The sequence below is a fragment of the Urtica dioica genome, chromosome 12 (assembly GCF_054948205.1).
Source record: "Urtica dioica subsp. dioica isolate 48M chromosome 12, U.dioica_male_clone48M_v1_H2, whole genome shotgun sequence".
Classification (NCBI taxonomy): Eukaryota; Viridiplantae; Streptophyta; class Magnoliopsida; order Rosales; family Urticaceae; genus Urtica; species Urtica dioica.
The window spans coordinates 13,434,125-13,453,288 of record NC_142767.1 but is presented as its reverse complement, the minus strand read 5'-3'; the positions used below and the strand labels follow the sequence as shown (position 1 = coordinate 13,453,288).

General features: G+C 35.9%; 2 protein-coding genes across 2 annotated transcripts; both read left to right on the top strand.

The window, feature by feature from the left end:
• Positions 1-5,935: 5,935 nt before the first annotated feature.
• LOC149379286 (uncharacterized) lies at positions 5,936-7,432 on the top strand. The gene is made up of 3 exons (XM_089603495.1): positions 5,936-6,058; positions 6,207-6,312; positions 6,903-7,432. Exons 1-3 carry the CDS (start codon positions 6,026-6,028, stop codon positions 7,049-7,051), a joined length of 288 nt encoding a protein of 95 aa, XP_089459621.1. The 5' UTR covers positions 5,936-6,025; the 3' UTR covers positions 7,052-7,432.
• LOC149379285 (uncharacterized) lies at positions 7,163-18,190 on the top strand. Its single transcript, XM_089603981.1, has 5 exons — positions 7,163-7,230; positions 16,796-17,093; positions 17,175-17,267; positions 17,340-17,444; positions 17,508-18,190. Exons 1-5 carry the CDS (start codon positions 7,163-7,165, stop codon positions 18,087-18,089), a joined length of 1,146 nt encoding a protein of 381 aa, XP_089460107.1. The 3' UTR covers positions 18,090-18,190.
• Positions 18,191-19,164: the final 974 nt, after the last annotated feature.

Genomic DNA, 19,164 nt, shown 5'->3' with positions numbered 1-19,164 from the left:
ATGTTTACTTCTGCTATGTTATCAATAAATAATTAAATTATCGGTGAAATTTGTAATGTTATTTTTTCTATTTTAAAATTATTAGTTAGGGGTTTTTAAATATTAATATGATGTTCATTTTCAATATTTTAAAAATATTTGGTTGTAAAAATCAACCATAGTTAGGATTGAACATTGTTAGAAAAATAGAAGTGAATATAAGGGTTTTATAATCACAAAGAGAAATACTGAGGGTTTTTTGTATTTGTTAAGTCAAGTAAAAACTTGAAGGTTTTTTTTTAATATAAAGTGAAAAGCATATGATATTCTTATACGTTACTTAAAACTTAGGGTGTTTAATATTAATGCATCAAAGTAATATGCATAATATATATTAAAAGAGTTTAACTAACATTACTTCACTTAGAAACTCTAAAGAGACTAAACACTTGATACTGATAGAACCACGAGAGAAGAGTACTCGGACATGAGGAATACATACTTGATTCATTACATGCACATACGCCACCTTTTTTTTATAGAGATTTTATTGTAGAATGTTAATCTAAATTAACATTTCAGACTAAACATTCACAATAGTTGTGCTTGCAGTAACGTTATAGTTATCAACAGGTAACCTTAAACTTTAAAAAGTTAGTAAATTTTTCTAGAAGAAAAGCTCAATTTGGGTAATACACCGGTTTCTGTATGTACAACCAATCACTGAGTTAAAAAAAAAAAAAATCAAGACGAGTTGACCACTTAATTATTTATTTTTGTTTTGCTCAACCCTCAATTATTTATTTGCTTATTATTAGATCTAACTTTTTCTTTGACCCAGCAATTTAATATGCCGAACATTATATATATATATATATATATATATATATATATATATATATATGTGTGTTAACTATAACCAAGGATTAAAATCTCGCATCTCGCAGCCGTACCGCACATTTTTTTTGGGGGGTATCTCGTTTCGTACCGTGGTATCTCGTGGTATTTGATGAACGTTCAGGGTATCTCGTACCGTGTGGTATACCGCATTTCGCGGGATATACCGCAAAAGAAAGGGTATTCCGCAGGGTATTTGAACAACTTTTTAATTATGATTTCGTATAAGTTTATGATACACAATCTATATAAATTTTAGAATAAAGTTTACAAAATCAACATTAACAACATCATCAAATTATTCAAAATTACTACATACATTCGTATTATAATAACTTCATATCAACAATCCATTAAAAAATACTCAACAATCCAATCAAAAATTCATTCAAAATAAAAAAATAAAAATTCAGTTTCGAACCTTACCGCGCAAGATCGGAGGTACACGGCGAGATTTGAGCAGTTTTACACCTCCAGCGCGCGAGATTCGGGGGTACGCGAGATAGGGCGCGAGATTTCGCGAGATTTGAACAAACTCGCGAGATATACTCGTATCCCTCTCGCACCCCTCCCAAACGCGAGATCTCGCGCGAGATTTCAAACCTTGACTATAACTATAAGGCATCTGGAATAAAAATCTAACCCCACCCATATATGACTCCTTTTTAAGTAGAGCCACAGAAGAACAATGAGGTGATATGTGTAGTACTATTTGCAACATTGGTACGTTCCCTAGCAAGAAGTCAGGAAAACAGAGAGCCTATTTGTTATAGACCGATGATAATTGGGTGATATTAAGACTTCTATACATTCGTACCTTCCTTAGCTAGCAGTCAGAAAAATAGAAGCCTATTTGAACAAATTGGGTCTTTTTTTTTTTTTTTTTTTTTTAAAAAAACCCGAGTATCAGGTGAAATTCATTAAGGCAAATCTGCCAAAGCTAAAGCAAGAAACTCAGGGGGACAAATTGGGTCTTATTTATTTATTTATTTATTGAAGCGAAGGACAAATGGGCGGTTGGTTGATGTTATGTGAGAGAAGGACAAACCAATCAGCGTGTGCCACCACACAGTATGGGCATATTTTATAATTTTGCTTACGATGATCGTCGAGTGTACAAAATGATAGTGAGATTATTAGCCTTTATATTTGGGGGCAGAATTTCAATCGAGGGACAAATTTGAAAGAAAAAAACTTAGGAGGACAAATTTAAAAAAATTATATAAATTTATGTTTAAGATAATAATTACAATTTTCAAAAGTTCAGGAGCATTTGACCCTCCGGCCCGTGTAAGATGTAGCTCTACCATTATTGTTTATATCTATATATACATGTATCCTGAGCAAGCTGATCAATGCTACTCTCCCACACTAGACTAAATCTCATGAGATTTTTTATTTATTTATTTATCCAGAATTATTAATTAAAAAATTAGGGATTCTCAATTATGGAATTACAATTTTAAATTATGCAAAAGTAGAGATTCTCAATTATCGAATTAGAGTTTTATATTATGCAATTAATTTTTTATATTATGCATTTATTATTTCACATTTAGATTAATTAACTAGGGTTTACTTATATAACTAGAGTTATTTTTTTGGGCCTGACCCGCTAGCTTGTATACCTAATCTATTTAGGAGACACTAAATTAATGGCAAATGCAATCAATAGTCAATCACAAAAAAATTTGGTCTCTCTTAAAAGAGGAGATAGTAAGCTCGGTGAAAGATTGACAAATCTCCTGTTTCGAGATCGAAATCAGAGTTGTAACAGATTCATCATTGTATAGAATAATACAAACGTCACCTTACCCACAAACATGCTTAATCACTTGATAATTTGTTTAGTTAAAAAAAAGTCTTGTTAATGAAAAAAATCAACTGTTCTTTAATTTTCATAAGATAGTTAAACTAGGGTTGTCGAAAAAATTTAAATTTTTTTAATTATAATTTAATTCGACATTAAAAAAAGCTTAAACAATGATAATGCTTAATTAATAATAGCCAAAAATTCAGTTTACAAATTCATACTTTGGAGCACTAAATATGATTTCTCCACCGCTGTTTGTAGCTATCTTGATATCGAATGCCGAGAATCACAATTTCATAAACTCACCTATAAGAAGCACTCAATAGAGTCCAAACTAGAGAGCATTGAGTGTAAGCTTAAGTTAAATAACTAGAGAAAGACAAGTCGATTGTGTGTTTTCTTGTATGGAAGAAATTTGAGAAAAAGGAAGAAAATTCGAAAGATGGGGACAAAATGCATAAGAGGCGCGAGTGTATATATAAACCCTTATCTGTATAAAATGCTTCTCGATCTCTCAAATATAGACAACTTATTGTAGAGATCGAGTTTTCACTTCGATTTTGAAATCCTACCACTCCGGTGAGTCAAAATTCAAACAAATTTGTTTCATCAATTTTCGATAAAAATAAAAAACAAAATTTTAACTCATAAGCCAAACTTCATTATTAATTTTCTGTATACAAGTATCTTATATATGATAAAAAAAAATTGCTATATAATATAAATCTCACAATTGATAATTATGAGTGGCCCACTTTAGCGAGTATATATAACCACCACTCATTTGAATGAAACTTGAATTTAGCTGTACGACGGATCTTTGTTTGAATATATGAACTTTTTATCTTCATATTTTTATATTTTTCTAAATCCATATAACATGTTCCAACAATTGGTATAAAAATATAGGATAAGAAAAGTGCAAGTGCATATAAAACGCCTTCAATTTACTCAAATTTACACTTGATTTTACGAGGTTGATATTGCAAACTTTTGTATGCAATTTTTCCAATGGGTTGAATGATATTTGGAGTATGGACCCTGATCTAAAAGCCCGTAAGATTTATTTTTCTATTATAATAAATTTTAGATCAATTGTGAGCACATTTGTAGAGACCTAGGATTTTTCATGGACACCTCACCAAAGTGTCGGCCTCTTCATATCCCTACACCGAAAGCCACTCTTTTCCATAGTTGTACATCATACTCTCCCACACTGTATATACATGTACATGCTATACTCTACCACACTAAATTTGATCTCGTGAGATTATAAATTTTTTTATTTCTCACTCATAGTAAACTTATCCACAAATGATTAATCACTTGATAAATTTTTAGCTTAAAAATTCATTAATTAATATATTTATTGTTCTTTGAATTTCATAAAGTAGTTAATTAAACCACAATGGGCAGTCGACAAAAGTTAATTTAACTATAATTTAAGTCAACATTAAAAAGCTTAAAAATGACAATGTTTAATTAATAAGAGCCAACAATTTAGTTTCCAAAAATTATACTTTCGGAGAACTAGAATGTATTATAACTCCACCGCTATTTGTAGTTGTCTTGATATCTACCGAGAATATCACAACGGCAACATAAACTCGCCTAACAAGCACTCTTAGACCAACTCCACCCGTACTGTATAACTGTGATTTGGTGTTATGATTCACTCCACCCGAACGTGATATACAACGCTAATATAGCGTGAAGTGCTTTTCATTTATTGTTTTGCGCTATATATGATGCATTACTATTCATTACGCCAAATCAATTTTCACTTGTTATTTAGTCCTTATAAAATTTATCATTTACTCAATTGTCACTGTTTTATAAAAGTATTTCTTTTTTATCTAAAACATTATTTATATATATTAAATATTTTAAAAGACCACAATATTTTAAAATACAATATTGACATTTGGAGTTTGGGAATAACTAAAATGACATTAATATTAATACCGAAACGAAATAATATTACAACGGCGTCGAAATGCAAAACTTAAAAAAAGACATTAAAATAAAGGGTATGTAAATAATGAATAAGTGATATAATTGGAAGATATTAAATAAATATAAAGGTATGGAAATAAATAAGAGAAAGTGGAATATAAAATTAATATTTCTATTTGGTGTAAAAAATAGAGTTCGGTTGGAGATGAGGTAGTGTTTGATGTGACATGTACTGTAAAATAGAGTAGAAAATTGTGTAATCGGGTGGAGTTGGTCTTAGAGTCAAAACCATAGACAATCGAATGTAAGTTCAAGTAAATAACTAGAGAAATAAAAATGATTGTGTATTTTCTTATGTGGAGAGAGGGAATTCGAAAAAGGAAGAAAATAGTGTAAGAGATGACAAACTACTGAAGAGGCACGAGTGTTAGTATTTACATGGGGTTTCTCGGATTAAAAATTTATTAACTCTTATCTGCATAAAATGCTCTCTCTCTCTCTCTCTCTCTCTCTCTCTCTCTCTCTCTCTCTCTCAAAGTTGTGGACAATTTATCCTAGACAATTTTCACTTGGATCTTTGAAATCCTACCATCCCGATGAGTCAAAATTCAACAAATGTAGTTTTATCAATCTTTGATAAAAGAAAAATCAACTCATGAGCCAAACTTTATTATTAATTTTCTTTATACAAGTATCTTATATACACTCAAATATTACTATACATAAGATAAACTCTCATAATTGATTATTGATCAGAATGGCCCACTTTAGCGGTATATAACCACCATGCTCATTCGAATGAAACTTGACTATTATATTTGGATGTTTGTAAACCTTTCAAATTATTGTTTTTATAACTAATAAGAATAGTACTAAATGTAGATGGTAAAGATTCCCAACCATCTGACCCATTGAGAAGATAAGCACCTTGATCATGATCCTTGTATACATTCCCATTGTAATAGTCTTATAGCCATGTGCTAGGTTGGTTCTCTTACGGACCTAGCCTAAGGTCAGCAATGTGATAATAGTTAAGAGACTTGTACTATGGCACTTGGTGGCTAAAAACATTTGTCGTTTAGGGAGATTTATATGTTTAGAGGGAGGTCCCACTGATCACGTGGGTGTAACCCTCTATAAGACAGAAAATGGTCATTTACAAATCTCCTCTAATCCCTTCTCAACCAATTACCATCAATCTCCCACGGGAACTTTGGTCCCACCACACTTTCCTTCTATCTCCCTCTTCCCTATTTATTGTCACTCTACAACTCATTTGCTTCTACTTGATTTCTTTCAATCATATATGTTATTGAGATCATTAAGAGAGAGCGAGAGAGAGAGTGATTTTATCTATACAGAACATATATATCTACAGAGATGGGTGATTCTTCTGCGTCATACATACACTTGGTGAGAAAAAATAGAAATTAAAGGGAGATAAAGAAAGTACATGTTCATATATATATAGCTTTTGGCGATCATATTTGCTGTCCAGTTCTTTTGTTTATTTTGTGGAACATAAATTGATTCCTAATATATTCGCTTGCTGTGTTTTCAGGTGCAACACCTTATAGAGAAGTGTCTCATATTCCGGATGAGTAAAGAGGAGTGCATGGAAGCCCTCACTAAACATGCAAATATCAAACCGGTCATCACTTCTACTGGTTAGTTTTTATTACACAAACACGCATATATAGATACACTCTCTCTCTCTCACACACACACACACACACATATATATATATATATATATATGACTTTATGTTGGTGTGTGTGTGTTTGTTCCCGTTGATCTCATGCATGCAAAACGACATATTTTTATTATGTGTAGTAAGATCTATAATTGTTTGTGCATGTGTATTTGTAGATAAAACTCCACATATTTACGTACATGAGATCAATATAAACAGCGATCACTAGTAAGTTAAGTAAGAGAAATCATAAGATATTTTTAAAATTTCAACAAAGGAGTTTTCATGGCCTCAGGATAAGGTCGAAACCCCCTCAAGATATTAATGTTCAACGGCTAGGAACGTTTGGTGCAAGTAATTTGTCTTATTAGAAGGGAAGATAAATGATATATAATTTGCCTTATACACGCAGCAGGCATATTAATATCTTAATTTTTTATTTAATATTAATACACATTCTCTGATTATATATATATATATATATATATATATATATATATATATATATATATATATATATATATATATATATATATATATATATATGCTAAATTTGTGTCCAGTGTGGAATGAACTAGAGAAAGAGAACAAGGTGTTTTTCGAGGCCTACGCTCAATCCCAAAGGAAAGACGACAAAATGTCTGAGGAAGAGACAAGCCAAATGATACAGAAAATGATTTCGGATTCCTCCAAAAAAGATTCCGACGACTAATATAACCTAGAAAACGATCCAGGATTTGATCATCTATATATGTCTAATATATAAGTATAAATATTACCACTCTGTTCCAATCCAAGCTTCCTATAGATATCTTATAAAACCATGCGGTCCCAATTAGCTCTTCTTGATGTTGTGGAAAATCCAAGTGGACCTTGTTCTTTTGCAACAATGTATGTATATGCCATCTGCGGCAGCAAAGATTCTCTTCCACGTGGCCTATAAATTCATGCGGCGACCAATCCTGACGTGCCATGTTATTGTGCTATCCAATAGCCGATCAGAATTGGATTCTGCTAACTAGCTCTTGTTTTGTTTTATAAACACTCTGTGAAATACCGTACCTATTAATAGTAAATGCAAATTTGGAAGTTTTTATGATTTTATCGTTGTTTTTCTCCCCCTCATCGTCATCATCATCATCATTCTTATAATTATTATTAGGAAAAATAACACATATATATCCAATATTTTAGAGAAATGTCGAGTTTAACTTTTGGTTTTCAAAAATATCGAGTTCATACCTTTTATTTAACTAGAATGATAAAATTATACCCTGATATCGATAACAGTGTCACCAATCTCCTTTCATTGATATTAACTCTTATATAAGAATAACCGAATCAAATCCAAACCAGTACCCTAACTTCCAAATTCCCAATTTCGAAATAAAAATAGCCGTACATTGAAATTAAATAATAAAATTCATATATCTCAAGAGATGACTTCATTTGTGTTCGAATTGCAACTCTGAATCCTGAATTCTATATTTGAATCTATGATTTTGATGACTATCAACCGTTGATTTTTACCTATTTGCCTCTTTCTGTGTTCTTCACGATTAAGAGACTGTTGTTTATTTTTAGGTTTTTAAATAAATTACATATATGACGCGAATGAATAAAGATAATTGGTGTTTACATATAAATATTATAGTCAATGTTAATAAAATGTCAATAAAAAGAAGATTTGTGATACTGTTGTCTATTTCAGAGTATAATATCGTCATTTTGGTTAAACAGAGGATATTAACTCGACATTTTTGAAAATCAAAGATTAAACTCAACATTTCACTAAAACACAAGATATAGGTGTCATTTTCCCTTATTATTATTACAACTTTGTGTATAATATATTCATTTTGGAACATATGGTTGTGGCTTGGATTTCTTAATAATGTTTTTTTTCACCATGCACTTAAGGTCGAGCGCTATGAATACTAGCGTGTGATTATCATTAATTACAAACAAATTATGTAATAAATCAAGGAGTTCTATGATAACGAAGATATTGGAGAGAAATATGTTAATGTGCATGAGAGTGTCCCTTTTCTTTGTTCTTTTGATTGTATGTTTGAAAGTTATTTTTATAACCGCTAAGTGATCTGTGTGTGAGTGTTTATTTGTATAATCGTTTAGAAGTTGAGTATTTTTTATTGAGGTAATTATTGAGAACTACGTGTTTTCGGACGCTTATTCGAATTAAGGTATGACCTCAAATTTTTAGTTTTGTTAGTCTTTGACTTGCTGACTTCTAATCTATAGTGGGAAATCTTCAATGTAGAATGATGCCACAATGAGCAGTGAAATCTTTGTGGATGAATTAGGTGTACACCACGGTAGTTTTGAGCACAAATTTTTATTAGTTTTAGAGCTAAGAGAATCTTCTCCATCTAAATATTATGTATTTTTCAATCTGGTCAATATTGGAACTTACAAGCCTATTTTTAGTTGCAATATTTTTCTCTAAAACAACCAAAAAGTATTCAAATTTCATGGCAATAATACCGAGAATCGAAGAAAAAGCACAAATATTATTCTCAATGTCGCATGCGGCTCATTACTCGGTGTAAAGCAGGGTCCTCACTTGCGAATACTCCAACTTTCAATCTCTGACCTCGATTCCACGCGTCTCGTGTGTAATCGAAGCACTATCCTTAGCGAATGTCGACTCAAACTCTGTGTACTGACTATCTCTAACTATTCATGCAGTCGGAGCAAATGGGTGAGTTTTTAATTGTCAATATGTTCCGAGGGAATATGCAATTTTGACTATACAAATACACAGAGTTTGATCTCAATCCGCCTCAAGTTGTATCGTAACCGTTTTGTTTTATAGTATAACCTCAATGCGACTAAGGTGTATCCGAGGGCAACCTATGCATACCCTACAATATTAAGATAGCTACAAACAGGGACGATGTTATAATCAATTAATTTTTGTTGCTCCAAAAGTATGATTTTTGTATATTAAGCTTTTAGCTCTTATTAAGTAAGCATTAAAACTATATTATTCATTTTGTGGCGATGCTATTGTCATTGTTAAAGGGGTTTAATGTCGAATTAAATTATAATCAAACAAATTAAATTTCGTCAACATCTTACATAGTTGAACTGTTTATTGAAAATCAAAGAACAATTGATATTTTAATTAATAAGACATTCTAAACTATTAAAAAAAGTGATTAATCATAAGGTGACTTTTGTATTACTTTGTACACGTGATGAGTACACATGAGTATGATTTTTTTTTTTATATACAATATCATATAATCTCACAAGATTGAAAATAGCGTGGGCGAGTATAGCATTGATCAGCGTTCACGATACATATATTACACATGTCCTCATATTGTACATATGTCCTCGCGTGGGCGAGTATAGATATAAAGGCTGCTAATAATCTCACTACCATTATTAAAAAAAAAAAAAAAATAATCTCACTATCATATTGTACACTCATTGTCTAAATTTCACCTCATTGTCCTCTGTATATGCTTCAATTTTTCTGACCACTAGATCACAGAAAAAGTTCGATCTAATAGCTAAATAAATAATTGAGGGTTGAGCAAATAAAAATAATAACAATTGAGGGGCCAACTCATCGTTGGCTTTTTTTTTAATTTTTTTTTTATCGCAGTGATTGCTTTATCTACACAGACCGGTGTATTACCCAAATTGAGCTTCTCTTCTTAGAAAAAATCACTAAGTTTACTTGTCGGTAACTATTGGAATAAAGTGTTGATAATATATAATAAAGAGGATTTATTATCTTGTGAGCTGCTGATTTTAGGCAAAATTTTGAGTCGGATCCACTCAAGTAATTTGAATTATTCTAGCTTATTCTTATTCCTTGCGAAAATGGGTATAATATTGATTATTAATTTTCAAAGATCAGAGCTATAATGAACGAGAAATTGATGCTCAAAGCTTGCTTAAAGAAAGACAATTAATTGTGTTAAGTGTTAACACATTAGTTGTGTGTATGAAGTGAAGTGCAAGAGTTCCACATGGAGTGAGAATAAACAATTGTGTGGGCTTATATAACAAATTTGTTCAAAAGGGTTTGAGTTCGCAAGAGTGACCCAAATTTGTAGATGGTCAAGAATTTAGACAAGCCCAAGTCCACCACACACGCGCGCTCGCTTCCGCTCTGTGGTCTGGTCGTGTCGAGCCGGACTGGGCTGGGCTTGGACTTGTTTGTGGTAATCCTTACTTTTTATGGCAATTTTTACATGTTAAATTTCTCATTCCACAAATAACTCTGATATTATTCTGGGAATTAAACTAAGGAGTGTTGTAACTGTGCAATTTAATGCATCGGTTATGCACAAGAATGACGTATCTAACTGTTTGCATGAGTAATTAACAACGTAATAATTGAGCTTTAATGCGTTTAAAGGCCATAATGGCTTGACAGTTACTCAAACCTTGAGGCTATATATAAAGGTTTTTAGCTCTCATTCAAAACACACCAAAAATTCGCTCTCTCTCAACTTTTCCTTCTCAAATTGTTTTTTATTTTTCTTTGTAGTTGGTGTTTGATTCTGTTACAGTTGAAAAGTAGATGTACTATTTATTGTGATGTTTCTAAGGATGTTCTAACAGGTTAAGAAACAACTTATTAGTTTAGCAAAATAACACAAGCACGTAAACTGAAAATAAAGAAACAGAAGATAGGTAAGCCGGTTCGGCTAATTGTCACTACAAGAAATACCACATTTAGCGACGAAACTATTAGCGACGACTTAATCGTCGCTAATAAATCGTCGCTAATCACCCTTTTAGCGACGATAAAATCGTTGCTAATTCTTTGGTGCGAAAAATATTGAAGTTTGGCGGCAAAGATAATTAGCGACGACTTAATCGTCGCTAATTCTTTTTTGTTGTCGCTAAGTTCGCGGGAAAATAATTAGCGACGATAAATTCGTCGCTAATTATTTCTGAATTCATTTAGCGACGACAAATTCGTCGCTAAAGATGTTGAATTAATTTCGAATTTTAAAGAGGGAAAAATCCCTCCAATTTAATTAAGACGAAAACATTTAGCGACGATAAAATCATCGCTAAAGATTGTTTTATCGTCGCTATACAATTAGCGACGAAATAATCGTCGCTAAAGGTCATCCAATTTATGACGAATTTTAAAGAGGGAATAATCTCTCCCATTAAATTTAAACGAAATGATTTAGCGACGATAAAATCGTCGCTAAACGTATGAAATTTACTAATAGCGACGATTTAATCGTCGCTAAATGTCTGGTGAACGTAAGTTCATTTAGCGACGAACCTAAATCATTTAGCGACGAAAAAATCGTCGGTAAAGATCTTTAAATACCAGAAACGCGACCCAGCTCCTCATTCGCTCAGAAACCCTAAATTCTACTTTCTCTCTCTACTTTCTCCCTCCTCCGCTGTGAGAAACGACCGCCGTGTGTCGCCGACGCTCCTCCGCCGTGTGCCTCGCCGGTAAGTCTCTCTCATCACTACTTCTCTCTCTCTCCTCACATCTCTCTCCTAAAGTCCCTCTCTCTCCCATTACAGCTCATCCTCCGCCGCTCCTCCGCCGCTCCGCCGCCGACGCCGACGCCGACGCCGCTCCACCACCGACGCCGCTCCACCACCGACGCCGACGCCGCTCCGCTTCTCTGGCCGCGCGCGCTCTCTCTCTTGATCTTGATCGGTAAGTTTTTTTTTTACAAACTATATATATATATATATATATATATATATATTAGTTAGTTAGTTATAGGATTAATATATATTAGTTATAAATTTATGTATATATTAGTTATATAGTTGTATATGATTAATATATATAGGATTATAAACTTTAGTTATAAATTTATTTTAATTAGTTATAGGATTATAAACTTTAGTTATATATTTGTTATAAATTAGTTATAAATGAATTATATAATTTTAGTTATAAATGTTTGTTATATATTTTTTAGTTATAATTTTAGTTATAAATGAATTATATAAGTATAAATTAGTTATAAACTTTAGTTATATATTTGTTATAAATTAGTTATAAATGAATTATATAATTTTAGTTATAAATGTTTGTTATATATTTTTTAGTTATAATTTTAGTTATAAATGAATTATATAAGTATAAATTAGTTATAAATGAATTATATATTTTTAGTTTATAAATTTGTTATAATTTATATTTTTAGAATTATATATTTGTTATACCAAATATAAATTTTATAAATTATAAATGAATTATAAATATTTGTTATAAATTTTATAAATTATAAATGAATTATATATTTGTTATAAATTTTATATTTGGTAAAATTATGTAAAAATAATTAGTTAGTTTATGTAAATTAAATGGAATTGTATTTAATTGTTGTTAGAAATGATTAAAAATGTGATGGATTATGAATTTTAATAATCGAACCACTGAGGTTGGATTTATTGTTAGTTTTAGGACGTTTCTATGCAGGTTTTAAAGTTAAAGGCTTGATGCCGGGTTGTTAAGTTTATAGGGGAGGTTCTGTCGAAATTTCGGTAGGATCGATCGTGAAATTATAAAATAAAATCCGAAAACTACTAAATTTTGAAATGTTCAATCTATAGGTAAAATGAGTTATCCAAATAGGAATTGGATAATCGAGGACCAACGTTTAAGCGTTGAGTTTGCGGCTGGCATGACAGAGTTCATGGCAATGGCCCGACAACACGTAAATGTCGAAGGACGAGTTAAGTGTCCATGCAAGAGGTGTAACAACGTGTTGATGCAAAAAATTCCTGATATAGAGAATCATCTCTTTATCAGAGGATTTAAGAGGAATTACACGAGGTGGAACTTTCACGGGGAGGAAGAAGATGACGTAATGCAGTATCAGACGGAGTTCAGAGGAGGAGGGATGTTTGATGCTGTACACGATATCTTAGATCACAACGACGTAGACGGTGACGATGACAGTATTGACCCGAATGCAGAATACCAGAGTGGACAGTTCGATGACCTTTTCAGCGACCTGAACACAGAATTATGGCCGGGTTGTACGGAGTATTCGTCACTCTCATTTGTTGTCACGTTGATGCATTTGAAAGTGATGAACAAGTGGACGAATAAGTCGTTTGATCAGCTTCTGAAAGTACTGAAAAAATCTCATCCGATCGACAACACGATTCCAGAGTCACATTATGAAGCAAAGGCGAAATTGCGTCGATTTGGTATGGGTTACGAGTCGATTCACGTTTGCAAACACGATTGCGCGTTGTTTTGGAAGGACAACGCCAATCTAGACGAGTGTCCAGTTTGTAATGAGAGTCGGTGGCTGATGAAAGACGGTCGAAAAAAAGTAGCGCATAAAGTGTTGCGCTACTTTCCACTGAAAGATCGACTTAAGCGACTGTACGCGAGTCGGCACACAGCTCTAGAGATGCAGTGGCACGAGAATGAACGCATTAAAGAGGATGGTGTACTGCGACATCCTGCTGACGGAGCAACGTGGAAGGAGATCGACCGAAAATATCCCATGTTTGCGACAGAACCGAGGAACGTCCGGCTTGGACTTGCCGCCGATGGTTTCAACCCATTTGGTGACATGAGTTTATCGTACAGTATGTGGCCGGTAGTCTTGACTGCGTACAATTTACCGCCGTGGTTGTGCATGAAAACATCGTACTTGATGTTAACATTGCTTATACCAGGTCGTAGTGCGCCGGGTAAAGACATGGATGTTTTCTTACGACCGCTGATTGATGAGCTGAAGGAATTGTGGGAAACCGGTGTTGTGTTGAGAGATGGTTCGACCGGTGAGCTATTCAGGTTGTTTTCCGTACTTCTATGGACGGTGAATGATTTTCCAGCGAGAAGCAGTTTGTCGGGATGGAGTGGTCAAGGGTACCTTGCTTGTCCGACGTGTAACAACGACACACCATCTTTCAAGGCTCGAAACAAGATTGTTTACTGCGATCATCGTCGATTCTTGCCGTTGTTACACCCGATGAGGAAGAGCAAACTGTACAAGGTACGAAATGAGAAACGACCACCACCAGTGAGAAAATCAGCGAGCGATATACTTCGACAATTGCGATTAGTGGGAGATGCAACCCCGGGGAAGCACTCTGACTTCGGCGGGAAGAAACGAAAGCGCGATGCGAGTGAGCTGAATTGGACAAAGAAAAGTATTTTCTTCGAGTTGCCGTATTGGTCGAGTCTTACGCTGAAGCATAACCTCGATGTAATGCATATAGAAAAGAATGTATGCGACAATCTTCTGGGTACCTTGCTGAACATCGAGGGGAAGACGAAAGACACAGATAAGGCGCGGTTGACTTTGGCGGACTGGAACATAAGGCACGAGCTTCATTTATACCAAGAAGGAGATAGATGGATGAAACCGCCTTCGTCATACACTCTGACACCTTCAGAACGGAAGCGGTTTACTGAGTTCTTGAGATCTGTCAGATTTCCCGATGGTTTTGCGGGGAATTTGAAGAAGAATGTTACCGCGGATGGGAGGTTGACGGGTTTGAAGTCTCACGATTGTCACGTGATTATGCAGCGCCTATTGGCTCCTGCTATTCGTCCTTTTCTGGAGCGAACAATTCGAGATGCCATAATAGAGCTCTGCAACTTCTTCAGACTTATTTGCTCTAGAACGCTGGTAATTTCAGACATTGAGAAGGCGCAAGAGGATGTGAAGCTTATATTGTGTAAGTTGGAACGAATTTTCCCGCCTGATTTCTTCACAATCATGGTTCATTTGGTAATGCATCTACCGGAGGAGGCAATTAACGGAGGTCCAGTTCATATGCGGTGGATGTACCCATTTGAGAGATACCTTGGAACGCTCAAGAACTTTGTGCGTAATCGAGCTAGACCAGAGGGTTCAATTGCCGAAGCCTATGTTGTAGATGAAGCATTGACATTCTGCTCAAGGTATCTAGAAGGCGTTGAGAATCGTTTCAACATGCCCCAACGAACAGACGTCGCGTCTAACTTCGAAGGTGTCGAACGGGAGTTATCGGTGTTTCAGTCATCAAGTTGTCGGCCTTACGGGAAGATGACCACGATACGCTTAGATGAGAATATACGATTGCTCGCTGAGTGGTACATTTTACGAAATTGTCCCGAAATTGACGATTTCATGAGGTAAATGAGTGAAATAAATGAACTTGAATTATATTTATACGAAGTGATGTATTAAATGAACATGAATTTTATTTCAGTGAACACATAGATCTCATGGAATTAGAAGGTCGGCCAGATGTTGAAGAAGCGCATCGACTTGAGTTCCCAAAGTGGTTTTGGGAAAAGGTATTTCACTACCAAACTAAAAAAATATGAGATAATTACTAACCGACTCGTTAATGGTTGTATGTAGGTATTTCGCATGAGCCAAGACGGATTATCCGTTACCTCCGAATTATATGCATTGGCATTGGGACCACATTTCGCACCACAGACGTATCCGTGTTGTGTAGTGAACGGGGTTAAATTTATCTCTCGTCAACGTGATAGCAGAAGAACAACTCAGAATAGCGGGGTATGTGTACCAAGTGAAGGAGGTCACGACTTCTACGGTCAAGTAGAAAACGTCATTGTCTTGACGTATCAGAACAATTGTCGCGTCGTCTTATTTCAATGTTGTTGGTTCGGTGATCAAGATCCGAGGAAAAGGACACGCAACGACAATAACTTGACAAGCGTGTATGTGGCAAAAGAATGGTACAAAGACGAGCCATTTATTTTGGCAACTCAAGCGAAACAAGTTTTCTACTTGGAAGATAACTTGAATGGTCCTGATTGGCGAATCGTCGAAGAGTGTAATCATCGAAATGTGTGGGATCTTCCTGATATTGACCTCATTCTTGGTCAATCTTCGTCTTCCGTTCAGTTGTCAGTAGAACCGTTAGATTTAGATTCACTGTCAACGCGTCATCAGTCTGCGATACCAGAGCCCGTGAGCAACGACGCAGTGAACTTGTTGGAGAATATTGAAGAAGAAGAGTTTATCGATGATGAAGAAACTGAGGACGAAGATTTGATGGAAGAAGATGATTTGTCAGACGACGATGATTGATAGTATATAACGTTTTTCATTTACTTACTAAATTAATTGATTTAAATCATTAAGAATGCATAACCAAATATTTTTTTTTTTGAATTTCAGATGGCTGCGGCTACAGGAGCTGGAGGCAGCGGAGGCGGGGATGACTTCTTAGCCCGTCTCCCGAATTATTGCCAGTCGGCGCCCGTACGTGATGGCGTCGAAGAAGAAGACGAGGATATCGAACCGGCCGTGCGTGGGCCGACGGTCGGGCTTCGATCTGAGCGTGCACGGCGCCCCGGGGTGAAGGAAGTCGTTGTTTATAACGAGGAGTTTCAGTCGTTCTTGCAGCCAGAGCGCGAGATGGATCCGGATCTCGCGACGTTCGCGAACACGCTCGGGTTGGTAGTCCGAGACAAGATCTCGCCTACGGTCCCAAGGTGGACGAATGCGAACGTGGGGCCGGCGAAGGAGGCCGAGATCCGAGCAGCGATTCGAGACAAGTACGACATTCGAGTCGATGGTGATGCAACCGGGAAGAAGAAGGCGATTGTCGATGCGGCAATCATTCGAGACGCGAAGACTCGTCTTCGCGATTGGAGGCATACATTGCGGTCGTGGTTCGACATCGACTGCAAGAGCAGCGTACAGGTGGCGCGGTCGCTGAAACCGAAGACCGTTAAGCTCGACACCGAATGGGAGACGCTGATACAACGATATACGAGCGATGAATTTAAGGTAATATCGAATCATTTACGTTACTCGAATGTTTATTAAACGATTTGTTATTTACGTGTACGTTTACTTATATTACAACAGGCTATACAAGCGAAGAATAAGGCGAATCGCGCGAAGAATAAGACGAAGACTCGACAGGGGACGATTGGGTTCTCGACCCACCGCATGAAAAACGTAAGTTTTATGTTTATATGATACATCAAATCGTTAAAATTATCTAACACTTGAAGTTTTGTTTACATGCAGAAGAGCGTCGAGACAGGCGCATTCGAGAGCTTGTTTGCGAACTACAAGCGCCAACATCAGTCCGACAAGTCTGAATGGCTGACTCCTGAAGCCTCCGCACGTTATGTAAGTTTACATTTATTTTTCTTATTTTTCGATTAATATATACTAACTAGTTAATTATATCAGGATCGACTGGTCGCTAGGTTCAACACGTTGCGAGCGGAGGCTGAGCACCAAGGAGCGGACGTTGATATTTCCGTTCTAGAGCAGCAGGCGATCCGCGATATTATGGGTTCGCGGACTGATCACTTGACCGGCGTCGGACGTTTGGTGCCACAGGGAGCACGGATGGCGGCTGAAGTCGCCGAAGTCTACGGTTCGGAGGCTGGGACGTCGCAACCAGGATATGTCTCGCAGGAGGTGTTGGCATCGACCCTCGCCGCGTTCGCCGAGACAATACAGAGTCAGGTGCCCGGCCTCAACCTTAGCTCGTTCATGTCCCAATTTCCGCAGAGTTCGCAGCAGGCTCCGTCATCCCACAGCCAGCAGACTCCGACGGCCGACGTCCACACTCCGACGCCCGACGTCCGCACTCCGACGGGCGGCCAGCAAAGGACTCCCGACGCCAGCCAGCAGACGACGCCCGGCGGACCAAGTCAGTCTACTCCGACGCCGCAGCCTGCAGAACTTCAGCGCCAGCAGAAGAGCGTTTCTCGTCGAGGAGGGGGAAAACGAGTGGCGGGACGACAAAGCAAACGTCGCGACTAGTGGTTTATTAGTTCTTTTGTGTATTTATTATTTACATATTTCTCGATAACCGAAAACGTACGTAACCGGATTTTATATAGTTGTTGATTTGGATAATATAATTTAGTTTTTATATGATTTTTCATTTTAGAATTTCACAACAAAAAAACCGTAAAAAAAAATAATTAACGACGAAAAAAAAATAATAATAATAATAATTAGCGACGATTTTATCGTCGCTAATTATCATTCACACAACGTTTTAGCGACGACTTTGTCGTCGCTAATTGGCGCGGGAAAAATTCCCGCGTGAATTAGCGACGATAAAATCGTCGCTAAAACTCTGTTTCACAACGAAAAAAACTTCTCGTCACAACATTTAGCGACGACTTTGTCGTCGCTAATTGACGCGGGATTTTTTCCCGCGTTAATTAGCGACGACAAATTCGTCGCTAATTGTCTGTTTCAAAATGAAAAAAAATTTCTGGTTACAACATTTACGGACGGTTTTATCGTCGCTAATATCGTCGCTAAATATTTACCGACGATTAAATCGTCGCTAAATATATTTAGGCACGGCGAATTAGCGACGACTTTTATCGTCGCTAATATCGTCGCTAAATACATTTAGCGACGATTTCAGGGTTATTACCGACGAATAAAATCGTCGGTAAATGTTGTAAATGTTGTAGTGTGTGTCTACTTCTGGAGGGATGATACTCTCGATAGACAGAGAACTTTCCTACACGGTAAAGTAAGTACAACGTCGGACAACCATGGATGATCACCTTCTAAGTTTCTTATAACTTCAAATTACCCTAGCAATTTCTAACTCAGGCTCCCCATGTGTTTGAGCTCCCTTCACTTTCCACTCTCACTCTCCCAATGTTTTAACAACGTTTATTACAATACGTATTTTACAATAACTTGAATCAACACACAACTAACTATGTGACAAGGCTCTAACAATGGCTGTCAACAAAACAGAGTAACAAGCACACATAGGACATAGTATTTTGGTGACGACGACTGCAACAAAATTCCTAGATGAGTAACCCTACCAAAGAGGGAAAGCGACCCTTATATAAGACACAAA

What these genes read in the sequence shown, in the direction of transcription:
- LOC149379285 (XM_089603981.1), top strand. Translation starts at nt 7,163, where the DNA reads ATGCGGTCCCAATTAGCTCTTCTTGATGTTGTGGAAAATCCAAGTGGA. An exon ending in ATACGAGCGATGAATTTAAG is followed by an intron (nt 17,094 to 17,174) that starts GTAATATCGAAT and finishes ATATTACAACAG; the next exon opens with GCTATACAAGCGAAGAATAA. An exon ending in CTGAAGCCTCCGCACGTTAT is followed by an intron (nt 17,445 to 17,507) that starts GTAAGTTTACAT and finishes TAATTATATCAG; the next exon opens with GATCGACTGGTCGCTAGGTT.
- LOC149379286 (XM_089603495.1), top strand. Translation starts at nt 6,026, where the DNA reads ATGGGTGATTCTTCTGCGTCATACATACACTTG. An exon ending in CTGCGTCATACATACACTTG is followed by an intron (nt 6,059 to 6,206) that starts GTGAGAAAAAAT and finishes CTGTGTTTTCAG; the next exon opens with GTGCAACACCTTATAGAGAA. An exon ending in ACCGGTCATCACTTCTACTG is followed by an intron (nt 6,313 to 6,902) that starts GTTAGTTTTTAT and finishes ATTTGTGTCCAG; the next exon opens with TGTGGAATGAACTAGAGAAA.